The 17,474-nt window shown below is 49.6% G+C and overlaps 1 protein-coding gene across 7 annotated transcripts in view; it reads right to left on the bottom strand.

Annotated features, from left to right (window-relative positions):
* FAM193A (family with sequence similarity 193 member A) overlaps positions 1-17,474 on the bottom strand; it is a 116,645-nt gene that overhangs the window by 68,346 nt on the left and 30,825 nt on the right. For 5 of the 7 annotated variants that reach the window (XM_036326997.1, XM_036327025.1, XM_036327003.1 and 2 more), the window contains exon 2: positions 3,036-3,281. In XM_036326997.1, coding sequence (XP_036182890.1) covers positions 3,036-3,281 — 246 coding nt within the window. Of the gene's footprint in view, positions 1-3,035; positions 3,282-17,474 lie in introns of those variants that run through there. The other 2 variants (XM_036327037.1, XM_036327031.1) reach the window with 2 other exon arrangements.

Below are 17,474 nucleotides of genomic sequence, written 5' to 3'. Positions count from 1 at the left end.
GCGGTTATTTAACAAGTGGACAATGCTAGAGCACCTGCACTCTCCTGGGCATGACCCAGGAGAGAAGAAAAGATCTGTGACACGGAAGAGGAAAAGAATAGCCCGGTGGCATGGTCAAGGTTGAGCATCGACCCATGCACCATGAGGTCATTGATTCAATTCCCGGTCAGGGCACATGCCTGGGTTGCAGGCTTGATTCCCGGGAAGGGATATGCAGGAGGCAGGTGATCAACGATTCTCTCTCATCATTGATGTTTCTCTCGTTCCCTTTCCCTTCCCTCTCTGAAATCAATAAACATATGTTTAATTTAAAATAAAAATAATAAAATAAAGAGGAAAAGAATAACCAAGCATAAAGCACTGGGGGGATGGAAAGGGATAGGTACCTGGAAGCCCCAGGGAAAAGGCCTCCCCAACCATGAGGGTAAGAGGTGAGAAGGGCCTTGGCCCTGAAGTGGGGAGCTCAACAGCTGAGCTGAGCAGGGCAGAGATGGGTTGGGGAGTTGGGAAGAGAGAAAAAGGTTTCCACCTCTTGGGGTGTGGTGACGTAGCCAGAGCAAAGTCCAAATCCACAAGCAACCCCACGTCCATCAACAGTGAATGAGGAAACGAATCGTGTGCAGCTGGACAATGCGTGCAGCAGTACACACAACTATGCCGAATTACAGGAGACTGTGACCTCGGGAAAAGAAAGACGGTGGGGACGGAATCAGGGCGATGGTTGCAAGGGCTGGGGGGCGAGGGGAGGTGCTGCCGATGACAGTGAACAAGGGAGCTTGGGTGGAGGTGGTGGTTACACAACTGCATAGGTTTGTCAAACTCACTGAACTACATTCACTTTAAAAGGGTGAATTTTATCACATGTAAATTATATGTATATTTTTAAAGGCCAGCAATTTTAACCAGCTTGAGCAAAGAGGCCAACTTTATGAAAACAACAGGAGGTCTAAGTCTACAAACACAGGCCAACGAGACACCTGGGTGATCCTGGGGTCACTTTTTTGATGAGGAGAAAAGCCTCATTAGATAATCCATTATCTGGGGCAAATTGGGAGTGTGGAAGCGAGACTCCCTGAATGGCAAGAGAAATCGGAGATGCTTCCACTTGCGTCCCAAACCAGAAGAGAAGCAGCAACCCTTCCTCAAAGGCACCGCAGGTGGGACAGGACTGGACACAGGAAGGAAGGAAAGCGAGCTGGAGACAGAACGCTCAGCTGCGAAAGAGCTGGCACGCCGCCGACAGTGCTCAGGAACAAGCCAGCGCCGGTGGCACTAACATGCCCTCTGCAGCAACAGGGGGGACCAAACACCTGAGGTGCACACAGAAAGGAAAGAAGAAAATGATAAAAGCAGAAAGATCTGAGGGTGAAAACTCAACACTGCCTACCCACCTTCTTAATCTCCAATGAGGGATCCCACGGTCTGCTCCTTTCTTTGTTCATTCAGTTATGTACTCATTAATTGGAATACTCTGGGTACCTAAAATATGCCAGGCTTGGCACAGTTCTTGGTAAGGAAACACGACACACAAACAACTGCCCTCATGGAGTATGCTCCAGTGAAGGAATACAAAGTGAATACGGCCCTAGCCGGTTTGGCTCAATGGATAGAGTGTCGGCCTGCGGGCCAAAGTGTCCCGGGTTCGATTCCGGTCAAGGGCATGTACCTCAGTTGCAGGCTCCTCCTCAGCCCGGGCTCTGGTCGGGAGCCTGCAGGAGGCAACCAATTGATGTGTTATTCTCACATCGATGTTTCTCTCTGTCTTTCCTTCTCTCTCCCACTCTCCCTAAAAATCAAGGGAAAATATCCTTAGGCGAAGATTAACAACAAAAAACAGCCGAAACCGGTTTGGCTCAGTGGATAGAGCGTCGGCCTGCGGACTGAAAGGACCCAGGTTCGATTCCGGTCAAGGGCATGTACCTGGGTTGCGGGCACATCCCCAGTAGGAGATGTGCAGGAGGCAGCTGATCGATGTTTCTCTCTCATCGATGTTTCTAACTCTCTATCTCTCTCCCTTCCTCTCTGTAAAAAAATCAATAAAATATATTAAAAAAACAAACAAACAAACAAACAAAAAAACACACAACAAAGTGAATACACAGTGATCAGAAAGAGGCGCCAGAGGGACAGAGCAGGAGAAGGGGCATGTGGGAGGCCAAAACCCATTTCTTTTTAGGTTTAGTTATGAAAGCACTACTCCAGAAAATGCCACATGATTTGGGGTGCTGCCTTCAAGGAAACCCCAAAACGGAAGTCACTGGCTCAGTGGCAGGCAGCAAGGAGACAGACAAGACCAGAGAGACTAAGGCAACGTACACTGTGCAGCAGCCGCTCACTCACCAGGCACCAACCCGAGAGCAGTCTTGGGTCAGAAGACAGGTTACAAGGACAACTGCTCCCAAGCAGAGATCAACGGAGCAGAGAAGCCCTCGATGGTGGGGCCTCAAATGGCTGCAAAAGCCAACTCCTTCCAGAACCCAAAGAGCAGATTTGAAAGCCCTTTCAGAGGCAAGGCCCCCTAAGCCACAGTCTGCGCCAACAATGAGATTAAGGGGGTGGCCTTCCCACACAAGCCTGGGCCTCAAGAAAGCCCCCATTTAGCTGAGACATGATATCCAGGTAAAGGAGGAAACCAGGACTTGAGAACTGCACCTGGGAAAGAATTTCGGGCGAGTTACCAGCACATGGAATTGTCTAAATTAAAATTAAACACATGAAAAGCCTTCCAGCTTTTCAGCAAACTGCTTTGCCAAAGAAATCCTGAGACCAGACTACAAAGCTTATCTTTGAGGCCCCCAAACTTGCTCACCAAGTTGTGTGACCAAGGGGGGCAGCTCCCTACCACCTCCTGCAGGTGTGACAGGGAAGACCCGGAGGAAAGCCCAGCAGGTGGAGAGTGGAGCAGGGACCAGAGGATGGCACAGGAAGGAGTTGTTCCCGGAAAACAGACCCGTATCAACGATCTCACTGCCCAATAAGCCGCGACCCGCTGGCTAAGGAAGTCAGGGAGCGCGGGCGCTCTGCAGGGCACTCACCGCTGGCTGGTCCAGGCCTCCGTGCCTCTCCTCCTTCTCCACGGTCCGCCTGCAGTCAGGGCACACCCACAGCGGCAGGTGCAGCACGCTGTTGCCCTTGGGAGCCACGGAAAGCGCCAATTTGCTCGCAGTCTTAATCCCACTCTCTAGGAAGGAAGAGTCTTTGCGTTCGCTTCTGCACAGCAGGCAGTAGTCCCCGGCGGGGTAGGGTGGAGTTCTGTGATTCATGCCAAAGTTAAAAGGAGTCTGGAATAGAAGAATGTTTTCTATTTTCAATACATAATCCACAAAACCAAGATCATTAAAAAATATATGTAGCTCTAAAATTACAATGTGTGTGTGTTTATGGAAAGAAACATCAAATAGAGAATTTGTTGAAGAAAACTGTACCTAGAGTTCTAGGACCTCATCATACTTCAAATAAAACAGTGATGCCACAGGAGCATCTTAGGAGGAGTTAGAAACTCTCCCTCAAAAAAAAAAAAGAAAAAAAAAAAGAAGCCAAAACCGGTTTGGCTCAGTGGATAGAGCGTCGGCTTGCGGACTGAAGGGTCCCAGGTTCGATTCCGGTCAAGGGCATGTACCTGGGTTGCGGGCACATCCCCAGTAGGAGATGTGCAGGAGGCGGCTGATCGATGTTTCTCTCTCATCGATGTTTCTAACTCTCTCTCTCTCTCTCCCTTCCTCTCTGTAAAAAATCAATAAAATATATATTTTAAAAAAAAAGAAGCTCCCTCTGGCCCTGCACCCAGACTCTGTACTAGCTCCCACGATGCAGTGGGTCCCAGTGTTCTGACTGAGGAAGCACCAGGATGCTTCGCATCAACCAAGTTCAGAGTCACCGCTCTAGGTCTGTCTGCATTGCTCAGGCCCAGGGCGCAAGTCAGCAGGCTCCACCCACCTCCGAGGTGGCTGCTGGTGGTCACTCCCCACCCCTTGCAAAACCCAGCCTCCCTTCCAGCTTGACAGCCACCCAATCTCGATGTCCGCTTTTTCAAACAGGTCTTAAACTATAGGGTGAGGGTGGGGAGGAAGCCTCCGGGACAGGAGGAAGAAGCAAGATTATCACCCTATTCTCTCCAAAAGATCGCAGGAAAAGTAAAATTGCCTTTAAAACACAAATAGGCTCCCAAGTTAAAAACAGGCCTAATGTAAAGGCGGCGGGGGCAGGTGGAGGTGGGCAAGGGGGGAGATAAGGGACATCTGTAATAGTGTCAATAAAATATGTAAATAAAAAACAGGCCTAATGTCACAAGGTCGGCAAGCAGGCACCAAGATTTTAACCCCAATCAGCGTGAGCCCAAGATGAATCATCTGCACCTTAGAGGAAACATCTGTAAATCCTAAAGAGGTTCGAGAGAGCACACCTGGGCAACAGGTGAGCAGGGAAGCCAGGTATGGCCTTCCAGGGGCAGGCAACTTCTGCCACAGCACATGCAGGATGGAGGCGACGGAAACCTGCCCCCCCCCCCCCCCCCGCAGGCCCCTGGCCCTCTGGAGTGCCCTGGCCACAGGATGAATCAGGAGGGAGGCGGCCCAGGGCTTGGCGGCTGGAACTTTGACATCCCCAGTTTCCCCACAGGCCCCCTCCAATGCCCACCCAGCCCACCAGGCCTCCATCGGCCCCGGGCTCCCCCCCTGTCCTCCAGCACTGAGGCTCACACACGCCCGTGTTAACTGGACCATAGGTGCACCCAGCTCCACTCCAAAGCCCAGAGAGGCCTGACAGGATCAGGTGCTTAAACAGGGGCTGAGAGATTAAATGAACAAACGACAGCAGCACGTGGACCAAAGAAGGCCTTGCAGGGGGTCCTTACCTTTTATAAACCAGTGGGCAAACTGCTTACGCCTGTCACATCCACAGGGCTGCAAGGACTGACCCAAACCCAGCTAAGCAGCCATGTGAATGTCTGGGGTGTGAGGGGAGAGAACTGAGCACTCTCTCTCAGTGGTATTCTAGAAGGCTCCAGACTGCTCCTCAAACAATTGAACATCATGGGAGTCACTGTTGTTCTCTGTCCCAACAGATCTGAGAAGACTAAATTATGACAATTTCCCACACCATTCTGACTTAACCCTATGTAACCCAAAAGCCATTTCTTGTCCCTAGTCCTGGAGAACAGCCCACCACCAACAGAACTGCCACAGCCTTCATACCTTTCTAGGCCATTTTTACCCACAAAGGAGATGCTGGGTTCCAAGGTTACAAAGGCCCCCAAGCCAGAAATCAAAAGAGCCAGCACTGACTTGAGAGCATCTAGTTCAGCAACCATGCATCTGTCTGTCCACCCCGTGTTTCCTGGGAGCCCACCATGTGCCAAGGCACTGGTCCAGGCACTGGGAACAAGTGGTGAATAAAACAAAGATCCTGGTCCTGAGAGTTAATGTTCTTGTCGAAGACAAATAAAGAAGACAGGTAAGTAAAGACTCATTAGGAGAACCACGATGACAGTGTAGGTAAATGCCAGTATCGCCGCCTCCCACAACCACATCAAAATTACCACTAAAATACAGAACAACCCTCATTCAGAACCGCCTGAAAGCTGGCTGAATGGAAGTCCTGCAACTAGAGAAGGAAAGAAGAAAGCACATCAAGATTGGTAGGAGGGACGGAGGTGAGGGACAGGCTGGTCCAACACCCACGTGTGGCGCTTTTTTAATCAGGAGGGAGATCTCTGTTGCAGAGGCTTCCTATGAGGAGCAAGGGGCGCTAGCCCCACACCAGACTCCCAGTCCAGGGTTCCAGAGCTAGGAAGAGAAGTCCCCATAACTTCAGGCTGTAAAAAACAGTGAGGATTGTGACTGAGTGGCACAGAGGCTGCTGGAGACCCAGGTAATTCCTCTTAAGGGACCAGCACATAAACTTACTTGGACTCACTTCCACGGGGGCAGTGGCTTTGGGGGATCCAGGAACCTATGGGGAGGAACTGGATGGTGTGGCATCAGGGCAGGAACTCAGGGGCGGCTTTCTCCCAGTCAAGGATGCTCGCAGAGGTCATTGTTCCTATGCTGACACACACACACACACACACACACACACATACACCCGTCGCAGAGCTGACTGGCAGCCATATCTGAGTTTCCATCAGCCTGGCTCACAATGTTCGCTCAGCCTGGTGATTCCCTGAGGCCACACCCCATCCAATTTTCAGCCCCACCCAAGCTGTTTGCAGCAGTTCTGACATATGAATGGCCTATCCTGGCTCAGGCTTCAGACATTCCTATAATCTCTCAAACAAGCAGCAGCTCGCGTCAGCATACCCCAAAACTATCAATGAAAGGCCTAAGACCCAGTGCTAGCACTAGCCTACCTTGCTTCACAGCTTGCCCTCACCTGGCATTTCCAAGCCCAATACAAGTAACAGCCATCTGCGGATAGCTCTGTAGCTCCTGCAGGGTGGTCCCAGGCAGTGGCTGACTGTGTACCACCTGGGAGGCACCAGACCCAGTACACCTGGCGGACAGTTTCAGACCATAGTAGATTACAACTCTACACATCCACAAGTGACACAATCAAGGGGCAGACTCAGCACCATAGCTCCACTGAAGCAAGTCCTGCTCCATAGGGTGTCTCCTGCACAGCAGCTCTCCCACTGTAGTTGCAGCCTGGTCTACATAGCCAATTGGTCTGGAGGTCAACTCGTCCCAGTGATGCCAATAGCAATCAAGGCTTAACTACAACAAAACTGTGCACACAGCCCACACAGGGGCGCACCTAAAGTGTCCAGCTCAGGTGACTAGGGTAGCTGAGTCACTAGGCCCTATAGAACACCTACTACAAAAGGCCACTCTACCAATTCCAGGAGACATGGCAGCTCTACCTAATACAAAGAAACAAATACAAGAAAGCAGCTAAAATGAGGAGACAAAGAAACATGTCACAAACATAGACCAGAAGAAATCTTCAGAAAAAGACCTAAATTAAATGGAAGCAAGCAGACTACTGGATACAGAGTTCAAAACAATGGTTATAAGGTTGCTCAAGGATCTTTATGAGAATTTCTAAGACATAAAAAAAGTCCAGTCAGAAATGAAGAATACACTAACTGAAATGAATAATTTATAGGGAATCGACAGCAGAGTAGAAGATGCCAAGAATCAAATCAACGATTTGGAATATGAGGAAGCAAAAAACACCAAATAAGAAGATCAAAGAGAGTAAAAAAATATGAAGATAGTATAAGGAGCCCCTGGGACAACTTCAAACATACCAACATTCGCATTATGGGGGTGCCAGAAGGAGAAGAGAGAGCATCACAGCGACAACCTATTTGAAGAAATAGTGACAGAAAACTTCCCTTACCTGGTGAAAGAAATAGACTTACAAGTCCAGGAAGCACAGAGAGTCTTACACAAGAGGAACCCAAAGAGGACCACACCAAGAAACATCATAATTAAAATGCCAAGAGTTGCCGAAACCAGTTTGGCTCAGTGGATGGAGCGTCAGCCTGCGGACTGAAGGGTCCCGGGTTCGATTCCGGTCGAGGGCATGTGCCTGGGTTGCGGGCGTATCCCCAGTGGGAGATGTGCAGGAGGCAGCTGATCGGTGTTTCTCTCTCATCGATGTTTCTAACTCTCTATCTCTCTCCCTTCCTCTCTGTAAAAAATCAATAAAATATATTTAAAAATAAATAAATAAATAAAAAATAAAATAAAATAAAATGCCAAGAGCAAAAGACAAAGAGAGAATCTTAAAAATAGCAAGAGAAAAGCAGTTAGTTACCTACAATGGAGTGCTCATATGACTGTCAGCTGATTTCTCAACAGAAACTTTGCAGGTCAGAAGGGAGTGGCAAGAAATATTCAAAGTGATAAATAGCGAGGACCTACAACCAAGATTACTTTACCCAGCAAAGCTATTATTTAGAACTGAAGGTCAGATAAAGAGCTTCACAGATAAGAAAAAGCTAAAGGAGTTCATCACCACCAAACCAGGATTACATGAAATGCTGAAGGGTATCCTTTAATAAGAGGAAGAGGCGGAGGAGAGGGAAGCAGAGGGAAGGGGAGGGGGAGGATAAAAAACATGACTAATAAAATGGCAATAAATACATATCTATCAACAATTGTATCAAAAAATCAAAATAAATATAATGAAAACAATAAACTGATGAATAAAACAGAACCAGAGGCATGGAAAATTGGACAGACTGATGAATCTTGGGGGTAGGGAGGGTATGCAGGAAGAGATTAACCAAAAATCTTATATACATACTAGAGGCCCGGTGCACAAAAATTTGTGCACTCGGGGCGGGAGGGGAGGTCCCTCAGCCCAGCCTGTGCCCTCTCGCAGTCTGGGACCCCTCGGGAGATAACGACCTGCTGGCTTAGGCCTGCTCCCAGGTGGCAGAGGGCAGGCCCAATCCCTAGGTGCAGCCCCTGGAAGGGCTCAGAGCAGGGCCGATTGGGGAGTTGGGGTGCCGCCCCCTGTCATGCACAGAGCAGGGCGGATCGGGAGGTTGCAATGCCACCCTCAGTCACGCTCAGGGTAGGGCTGATTGGGGGGTTGGGGCACCGCCCCCTGTCACACTCAAGGCAGGGTCGATGGGGAGGTTGCAGTGCCACCCCGTCACGCACAGAGCAGGGCAGATAGGGGAGTTGGGGCACCACCCACTGTCACACACAGAGCAGGGCAGATCAGGGGGTTGGGGTGCCGCCCTCTATCACCCACAGAGCAGGGCCGATCAGGGGGTTGGGGCACCGCCACTGTCACATTCAGGGCAGGGCCGATGGGGAGGTTATGGCTCTACCCCATCACACACAGAGCAGGGCCTGTGGGGGGGGGGAGGTTGGGGCGCCGCCCACTATCACCCACAAAGCAGGGCCGATCAGGGGGTTGGGGCGCCGCCACTCTCACACTCAGGGCAGGGCCGATGGGGAGGTTATGGCTCTATCCCGTCACACACAGAGCAGGGCTGATCAGGGGGTTGGGGAGCTCCCCCCTATCAGGCACAGAGCAGGGCTGATCAGGGGGTTGGGGCGCCTTCCCCTGTCACGAACAGAGCAGGGCAGATAGGGAGGTTGTGGCCCCGCCCGCTGTAACACACAGAGCCGCAGGGCGATCAAGGGGTTGGGGAGCTCCCCCCTATCAGGCACAGAGCAGGGCCGATCAGGGGCCTGGGGCACCGCCCCCTGTCACACACAGAGCAGGGCCCGTGGGGGGTGGGGGGTTGGGGCGCTGCACCGTGTCACACACAGAGCGGCAGGGTGATCAGGGGGTTGGGGAGCTCCCCCCTATCAGGCACAGAGCAGGGCTGATCAGGGGATTTGGGCGCCTTCCCCTGTCACGAACAGAGCAGGGCAGATAGGAAGGTTGTGGTCCCGCCCCCTGTCACACACAGAGCCGCAGGGCGATCAGGGGGTTTGGGCGCTGCCCTCTGTCACGCTGATCCCAGTGCCAGGAGGCCTCGCGGCTCCGCTGATCCTGGTGCTGGGAGGCCTATTACCCTTTTACTATATAGGATAGAGGCCTGGTGCACGGGTGGGGGCCGGCTGGTTTGCCCTGAAGGGTGTCCTGGATCAAGGTGGGGGTCCCCACTGGGGTGCCTGGCCAGCCTGGGTGAGGGGATGATGGCTGTTTGGAGCTGGTCACACACCCTTCAGGGTGGGGGTCCCCACTGGGGTGCCTGGCCAGTCTGGGTGAGGGGCTGATGGCTGTTTCAGGCTGGCAGGTGACTGAAGCTCCCAACTGCACGTTTTTTCTTTTTTTTTTTATTCTGGGCCAGCTTTAGCTCTGACTCCAGCTCGGAGGCCTCTGCTGCTGAAAGCAGGTATCTGGTTTGTTTGTGTTCTATAATCGAAACACTGTATCAACTCCAGCTCTGAGATGCCGGCTTGCTGAAAGCAGGTTTCTGGGGTTTTGTTTAGCTTCTATATTTGTAACTATGTTTCAAACTGCAAGCTCAGAGGCCGGCAAGGCAGGCGGGGAACGTTGGTTTCCTCCGTCACTGAAGCAAGCAAGCCTCATGTTAGTTTTAAGCTGCCTGGCTACCGGCCGCCATCTTGGCTGGCAGTTAATTTGCATATCGCCCTGATTAGCCAATGGGAAGGGTAGCGGACGTACGCTAATTACCATGTTTCTCTTTTATTAGATAGGACATGCATACCATGGACATAGACAATAGGGTGGTGAAGGCCTAGGGTGGAGAGGGAACCGGGTGGAGGGGAGAAATGGGAGTGGGGGAGTGGGGAGACACCTGTAATACTATCAAGAATAAAGATTTTAAAAAAATATAGAACACCAGATCGTGGTGACTGAGAAGGAGAAAACAGAGCAAAAAGGAATGCCTGGAGCTGGTGATGGTACCCTTTAGCGTGGCCAGTGAGGGCCTCCTCCAGGAGACACCTGGACACACCTGAAGTGTGAGCTGGTGGAAACCACACACATATCTGCAGGAGGAGCATTCCAGAGAGCCAGCACAAAGGCCCTGGGGCAGGAGGGGGGATGGAGCAGTGAGCCAGGCATGGTCTGGTCTCCTGTTCTAACAAGGAGAAGGCTATGTGCACAGAAGAGATAAAATGTGACAAAGGAGTGGAGCAAGGAAGTGGGAGAAGCCACCTAGGAGTGAGGTGGCCGTGAGGTCGCTGTGACGGGAGAGCTAACAAGACCTCTAAGGAAGCAGATGTCAGGGACGAGGAGGAGGAGAGGCAAGGAGAGTTGCACAGCGTGTGGACTAATCGTGTGGAGTGGCTTCCACAGAGGCCTGAAATCCACTAGATGCCAGGCGTCCTGAAGGCTCTGACAACAGGATGCAAAGATGAATAGGAGGGAGGCCCTGCTGGTTCCTGAGGGACAGCAGACACACACACACAGACATGACCACTGCACCTCCAGGGGCAGCAAACTCCTCCAGGAAGAAAAGAAAGTTGCCAAGGGTGCAAAGTGGGACCTTAGGAGGACATGGTTCTAACAAGAGCAAAGTTAAGTTTTGAAAAACATAAAGCCGCCATGTGAAAATCTGGGAGAGCACTGGGAGCCGAGGAGCAGCAAGCGCGAATGTGGGCAGGTCAAGGGGCAGGATGAAGGCCTAGGCTGGGGAGGTTTCTCAGAAGGAGATGGCATGGCCAATTTTCATCTTAAAAAGAAACTTTGCTGCATGAAAAAAAATGAACCCTGGGGAGGAAACAATGTACGTAAGGCTGTTCCAGGTAGTCCCAGGCGCAGGTGGGGGGCATGAAGGAGCAGAGCAGTCAGACTTGCCAGTGTGGAAGGTCGAGCCACAGGACTTGCCAATGGACCTGAGGATGCGATGAGGACAGGCCCAGCTGCCTCAGTACTAGATGCCGACAACAGAGATGCGGGGCGGGGCAGGGGGACAGGCTGGGACAGTGGAAGAACCACGGGTTTGCTGGGCCTGCACGTATGAAATGGGTATTAGACATCCAAACAGCAGGGGGGTTGTTTCTGAATGAACACTCAGGGCAAGGATGCAGCTGGACATTTAATTTGGGATCCCCAGCATGTGTGGTCAGGAAAGCCATGGAGCTAGCTGCAATCATCCATGGAGAGATCATAGACAATGTCCTGAACCAAAGTCAAAACTGCTTGACACTTGACCAACATGCTCAAATACGAAGCCAGTTCTCCCAGGAGGTGAAACTCTCCTCTCCACTCCTTTTTCAGCAAAGCAAGTAACGAACAGGTTACTACAAAACACACATGCACACACAACAGCTGACTACAATGCCAGTTACTCAAACACCAATGCCCCACCAGGTGGTTACTCTCCTAACTGTGATTAAATGTGAAGCACAAATATAAATTCCAATGATCTTTTTAAAAACATTTTACAGCTGTACTAAAGTAGAACTGAGGCACAATAAGCTGAAAATATCTGCAGCATGCACTATGAATAATTTTGACATGTATACACCTGTGAAAACATCACGATAATCCTATATAATAAAAATGTAGTATGCAAATTGTCCCCTCAACCAGAGTTCTTCAGGGAGTTCGACCAGGGGGCGGGCCGGCCAGGGGAAGGGAGGGAGTACCCAGCTGGAGGCCAGTAGCCGCTAGGGACCTTACCAGTGCACAAATTTCGTGCACTGGGTCTCCAGTCAAGATAATGAACACTACCATTACCCACTCCAAGTTACTTGTGCCTCTTTGTACCCCACGTCTACTCCCTTCTCCTCCAATCCTACCCCAGTCACAGGTGACCACTGGACTGAATTCTGTCTCTAAGGCAGTGGTTCTCAACCTTCCTAATGCCGCGACCCTTTAATACAGTTCCTCATGTTGTAGTGACGCCCAATTTCATTGTTACAAATTGAACATAATTAAAGCATAGTGATTAATTACAAATACAATATGTAATTATGTATGTGTTTTCTGATGGTCTTAGGCGACCCCTGTGAAAGGGTCGTTTGACCCCCAGAGGGGTCTCAACCCACAGGTTGAGAACCACTGCTCTAAAGACTAATTTGCAATTTCTAGAACTCTATATAAGTGATTCCCAAAGTGGGCGCTACCGCCCCCTGTTGGGCGCTGCAGCGATCCAGGGGGGCAGCGATGGTCACAGGTGCGTTTGTTTTAACTTTTTTTGTATTACCTTTCTATTCTGAGTTCAATAAATAGTTTCATAATTTCAAACTTCAATGTTTCTAATTTACACCTTTCTTTACTATATTTTACGAAAAAGGTAGAAACATTAATACATATATCTTTCTGTTTAATTTATATTAAAATTTTAAAAAAAATAATTTCCAGGGGGCGCTGAGTAATATTTTTTCTGGAAAGGGGGGCGGTAGGCCAAATAAGTTTGGAAACCACTGCTCTATATAAATGGTACCACACAACATGTTCTCTTCGGTCTGGCTTGTTTTGCAGAGTATCGGTATCTGGAGGTGATCCCATGTGTGCATGTAGCAGAAACGTTAACCTTTTCGTTACTGAGTAACACTGCACTGTGTGGGTGAGCCACAACTTTTTTATGCATTCTTCCATTTGGAGATATTCTGGTTGTTTCCAATTTGGGGCTAATACAAAGAATAGCTGCTGCCTTGACCGAGTGGCTCAGTTGATTGGAGTCGCCCCATACACCCAAAAGGCCACAGGTTCAATTCCTGGTCACGGCTCGTAGCTAGGCTGTGGGTTTGATCCCCAGTTGGGGCGTGTACAAGGAGGCAACCAACCCATGTTTCTCTCTCTCTTCCTCTCTAACGTCAGTAAAAACCTATCCTCAGGAGATTTTAAAAAAGAACATTCATGTTCAACTCTTGGTGTGTGGTAGGTACACATTTTTTTTTGATCCTCACCCAAGGACATGTTCATTGACTTTAGAGAGAGGAAGGGAGAGAGAAACATCAATTTGTTGTTCCACTCATTCATGCATTCATTGGTTGGTTCTTGTTATGTGCCCTGACCAGGGACTGAACCCACAACCTTGGTGTATTAGGACAATGCTACAACCAACTGAGCAATCCGTCAGGACATGCATGTCTAACTTTTAAGAAATTTCCAAAGTTTTCCCAAAGATCACTTTTGGAGAGTTCTGGTGAACTACATCCTCATCCATGTGGCTAGTTGTTTAAACTGTAGCCATTGTAATGTCTGTGTGGCAACTGTCTCACTGTGGCTTTCCCTAGTAATTCTGTTAAATATCCTTTCACAGGCTTATACAGTATCTAGTCCAACCTTTGGCCTGGCTCAGGCTTATCAATTTTATTCATCTTAAAAGAATTAATTAGCTTTTGGTTTCATGGATTTTCCATATTTAAAATTGTTTCTCATTAATGTTTGCTTTTATGTTAGTATTTCCTTTCTTTGGAGGTGTATAAATGGCTCTTTGATCGACTTTCATTAATCCTTGCCTGAGGATATTTTTCCATTGATTTTTAGGGAGAGTGGAAGAGAGGGAAAGACAGAGAAGAGAGAAATATCGACATGAGAGAAACACATTGATCAGTTGCCTCCAGAGCTCTGGTCGGGGAGGAGCTTGCAACCAAGGTACATGCCCTTGACCAGAATTGAACTCAGGACCCTTCGGTCCACAGGCTGAGGCTCTCTCCACTGCGCCAAACCGGCCGGGGCTGATATACTTTCTTAAGGTGGAGCCCTTTCCCTTGCACAGAGGTGGTGAGTGCTATAAATTTCCTTGTAAGTATTGCTTTGACTACATTTTACAAATTTTGATATGTTGTGTTTTCATTCTCATTCAGTTAAAAAAATTTTCTTATTTCCCTCTTGATTTCTTCTTTGACTCATGGGTTCTTTAAAGTATGGTTTCCTAATATTTGTCCTTTCTTAAGTATCTTTCTGTTACTGATTTCTAATATAATTCCACTGTAGTCAAAAAAGATACTCTGGGCCCTGGCCGGGTAGCTCAGTTGTTAGAACATCGTCTGGATATGACAAGGTTGTGGGTTCAATGCCCAGTCAGGGCACATACAAAAAGCAACCAATGAATGCATAAGTGGGACAACATATCAATGTCTTTCTTTATCTCAAATCAACAAAATTTTTTTAAATTTAGGGAAAAAAAGAAAGAAAAGATGCTTTGTATAATTTTAATTCTCCCAAATTCATAGAGATATTTTTAAGGTCCAAAATATGATCCATTTTGGTAAATGTTTAAAAAATGTGCTTATGGCCTTAGCTGGCTTGGCTCAGTGGATAGAGCATCAGCCTGCGGACTGAAGGGTCCCAAGTTCAATTCCGGTCAAAGGCACATGCCTGGATTGCGGGCTTGATCCCCAGTGGGGAGCATGCAGGAGGCAGCCAATCAATGATTCCCTTTCATCATTGATGTTTCTATCTCTCTTTTCCTCTCCCTCTCTGAAATCAATGAAGATATATTTTAAAAAATAAAAAAATACCTTTTAAAAAATAACAAAAAAAAACTGTGCTTATGTATGCTGCATGCTGGGAGGCGACTGCCCCGTTTCGCTTACAGCACGGCAACATGGGCCCTGCTGACCCTCTCCATGCCCAGCTTCACCTAAAAATCCCTGCCTCACGGGCCTGCTCTCGGAGCGCGTGCTATGCCTGTCAGAGCTCGGGGCCCCTCTGCGGCACGCAGTTAGCTCACTTTCCAATTACTGAAGAGCAGCCCGTTTCACACAGGGTCCCAAACGTCTGCTCCTTGAGGGAGAAGTCACCTCTGCCCTACTGAAATGAACGTCATCTGACCAAATGTACGCTCTGGCTCTTGGGGAAACGGCCCAGGAGTGGACTGTTTCAACAGAATGAAAGAGTATTAATATAAAAATATGTGCATGTTACTACAGAAGCCCTGAGAGAGGAGGTGACCCGGCTACAAAGCTAAGAGCTGAGTGCCGGGCTTTGTGCTAAGTGCTCAACACCGATTTCCTACTGCAACTCTAACAATGACTCTGAAGGTAGGTACTATGACCTCATGTGTAAGTGCGAAAGCTAAGGAACAGAATCAGGAAGTAAGCTCACCCAACAGCACGGAGTCCAGGTTCAAACCCAGGCCCCTGAATCCAGACCAGTGTTCCAACACACGGTGACCTGCCTCTCCGCCAGCAAACTCGCCTGGGGGGCCAGCGACACCTCCTCCTCTCGTTCTACCTGGAAAATGCCCCTCAGCTTTCAACAGCATTCACGCCTCCCCTCCCCTCTCAGACCTGCTCCCTCTCGTCCATCCTCTTCCTGCTCCCACAGCATCTCAGAGCTTCCCACCAGGGAGACGTGTCTCTGTCCTGATGAACTGACTAAACTCCTTGAGACCACAGACATGGTCCCAATTACATGCCTTCTACTCACCCTCCCATAGCACCGCTCAGAGCAGGCCATGTCCCCTGAAGGAACAAGCAGAGACTCTCGGCCTTCGTGGGCTTATCATCCATCGCTCCCAGTGGTTCTCCAAGTGACGGCCTCCGATAGAAAAGGCTGCCTTGCCGAAACCGGTTTGGCTCAGTGGATAGAGCGTCGGCCTGCGGACTCAAGGGTCCCAGGTTTGATTCCGGTCAAGGGCATGTACCTGGGTTGCGGGCACATCCCCAGTGGGGGATGTGCAGGAGGCGGCTGGTCGATGTTTCTCTCTCATCAATGTTTCTAACTCTCTATCCCTCTCCCTTCCTCTCTGTAAAAAATCAATAAAATATATTAAAAAAAAAGAAAAAGAAAACAGAAAAGGCTGCCTGCTGCCACAGGAGCCGCCTGAGCTGCCTGCCCAGGGCACCGTGTGCAAGGCGACCCTGAAATCCCACGTGTACTGCACAGTTCCGTGGCTGCACTGCCACTCCTTCAGAAGTGACCTGTGGCCTCTTGGGGAACTCCTACGACCAATAACCGAGGAAGAAAACGCTGAGTCTGTTTACAAATGGTGCGAAAGGACGTGTGGCACCAGTCAGCAGCAGGTGCTACAGCCGGCACCGCACTCAGATGGGCCTGAGACCGCGTGGGGAGGGGAAATCCAACCTGGGAGTGGAAGTCTGGAAAGTACCCTTGGCTGTGCCCTTTGTCAGGAAGGAGAAATGGCCGCACATGCAGAGCTACACCCAGGCACTGAGAGCAGCCAGTGTTTGGCGGGGTGGTCGGGAATTTGGAAAGAAGATTCAGGGGTATTTAGTGGCAGAGAGACCTAGAGAAGGAATCTGAGTTGGCACCAAGTGCAAGGGTACCCGTGCTCCATGTGAACGCTCAACAGTGACCTCTGCTGCAGAAGCAGCTGCCAACGCCCGGTGGACAAGGTGACCTGCATGCGCATGTCTCTCAGCCTCTTTCCCACCACTTACTCCATGGGCTGCCACCTGAGCTGCCATGGCTGCCGTCAACTTTCACCAAGAACATTCTGGACTGTCCACCGCTAGGCACCTGCAGGGCACGGCTTCTCGGTGGCTTGGCATTCTGTGCTTTCTCCAGCTCTGAACTCAGGAAGCAGCAGCATCAGCAGGAGCCCCAAGGAGCTAGGTCACAGCTTCCTGCACCCTCTCCCAGCCCCACACTGCCCTACTCCAGGGTACACACTCACGCAGATGGTTACTACGGTACCTGACACAGAGTCACACACTCACGTAAACGGGTGTGACAGTGCCTGACAGAGGAAGCACTCTATAATTGCCAACTAATGCTCACACATATGAATAATTGGTTTTGGCAGAGCCATTCAGCAATTATTGCTTACACTGTAAATTAATGCCAAAAGAACCGTATAAACCAATTTCTGGTCTCTTCCCTGTTTAAGTCCTGGGCTGCTACTGCTTCTATCACTGCTGTCCAACTCTCCTACAACACACACGTCTCTGGAGAGCGGAAACCACTCCTCGTTACCTCCCTTACAACTTGACTGTGCCAAGACACACACGACAGGATTTATGGTGTTCTTTCAATGTTACAATCACACTTTCTGGTATGTACTCAATCATCAAAAAAACCTCAATAATTTGCGCAATGAAGAAATTTGCATTCTTTAAGCTATTTCTTCTAGAAGCACAAGCTCCTGACACAAGACACCCCTTGGTGGTTCTGGT

The sequence above is a fragment of the Myotis myotis genome, unplaced genomic scaffold, assembly GCF_014108235.1.
Source record: "Myotis myotis isolate mMyoMyo1 unplaced genomic scaffold, mMyoMyo1.p scaffold_m19_p_1, whole genome shotgun sequence".
Lineage (NCBI taxonomy): Eukaryota > Metazoa > Chordata > Mammalia > Chiroptera > Vespertilionidae > Myotis > Myotis myotis.
The sequence above is the reverse complement of the archived record's forward strand: the minus strand, read 5'-3'. Positions and strand labels throughout refer to the sequence as shown.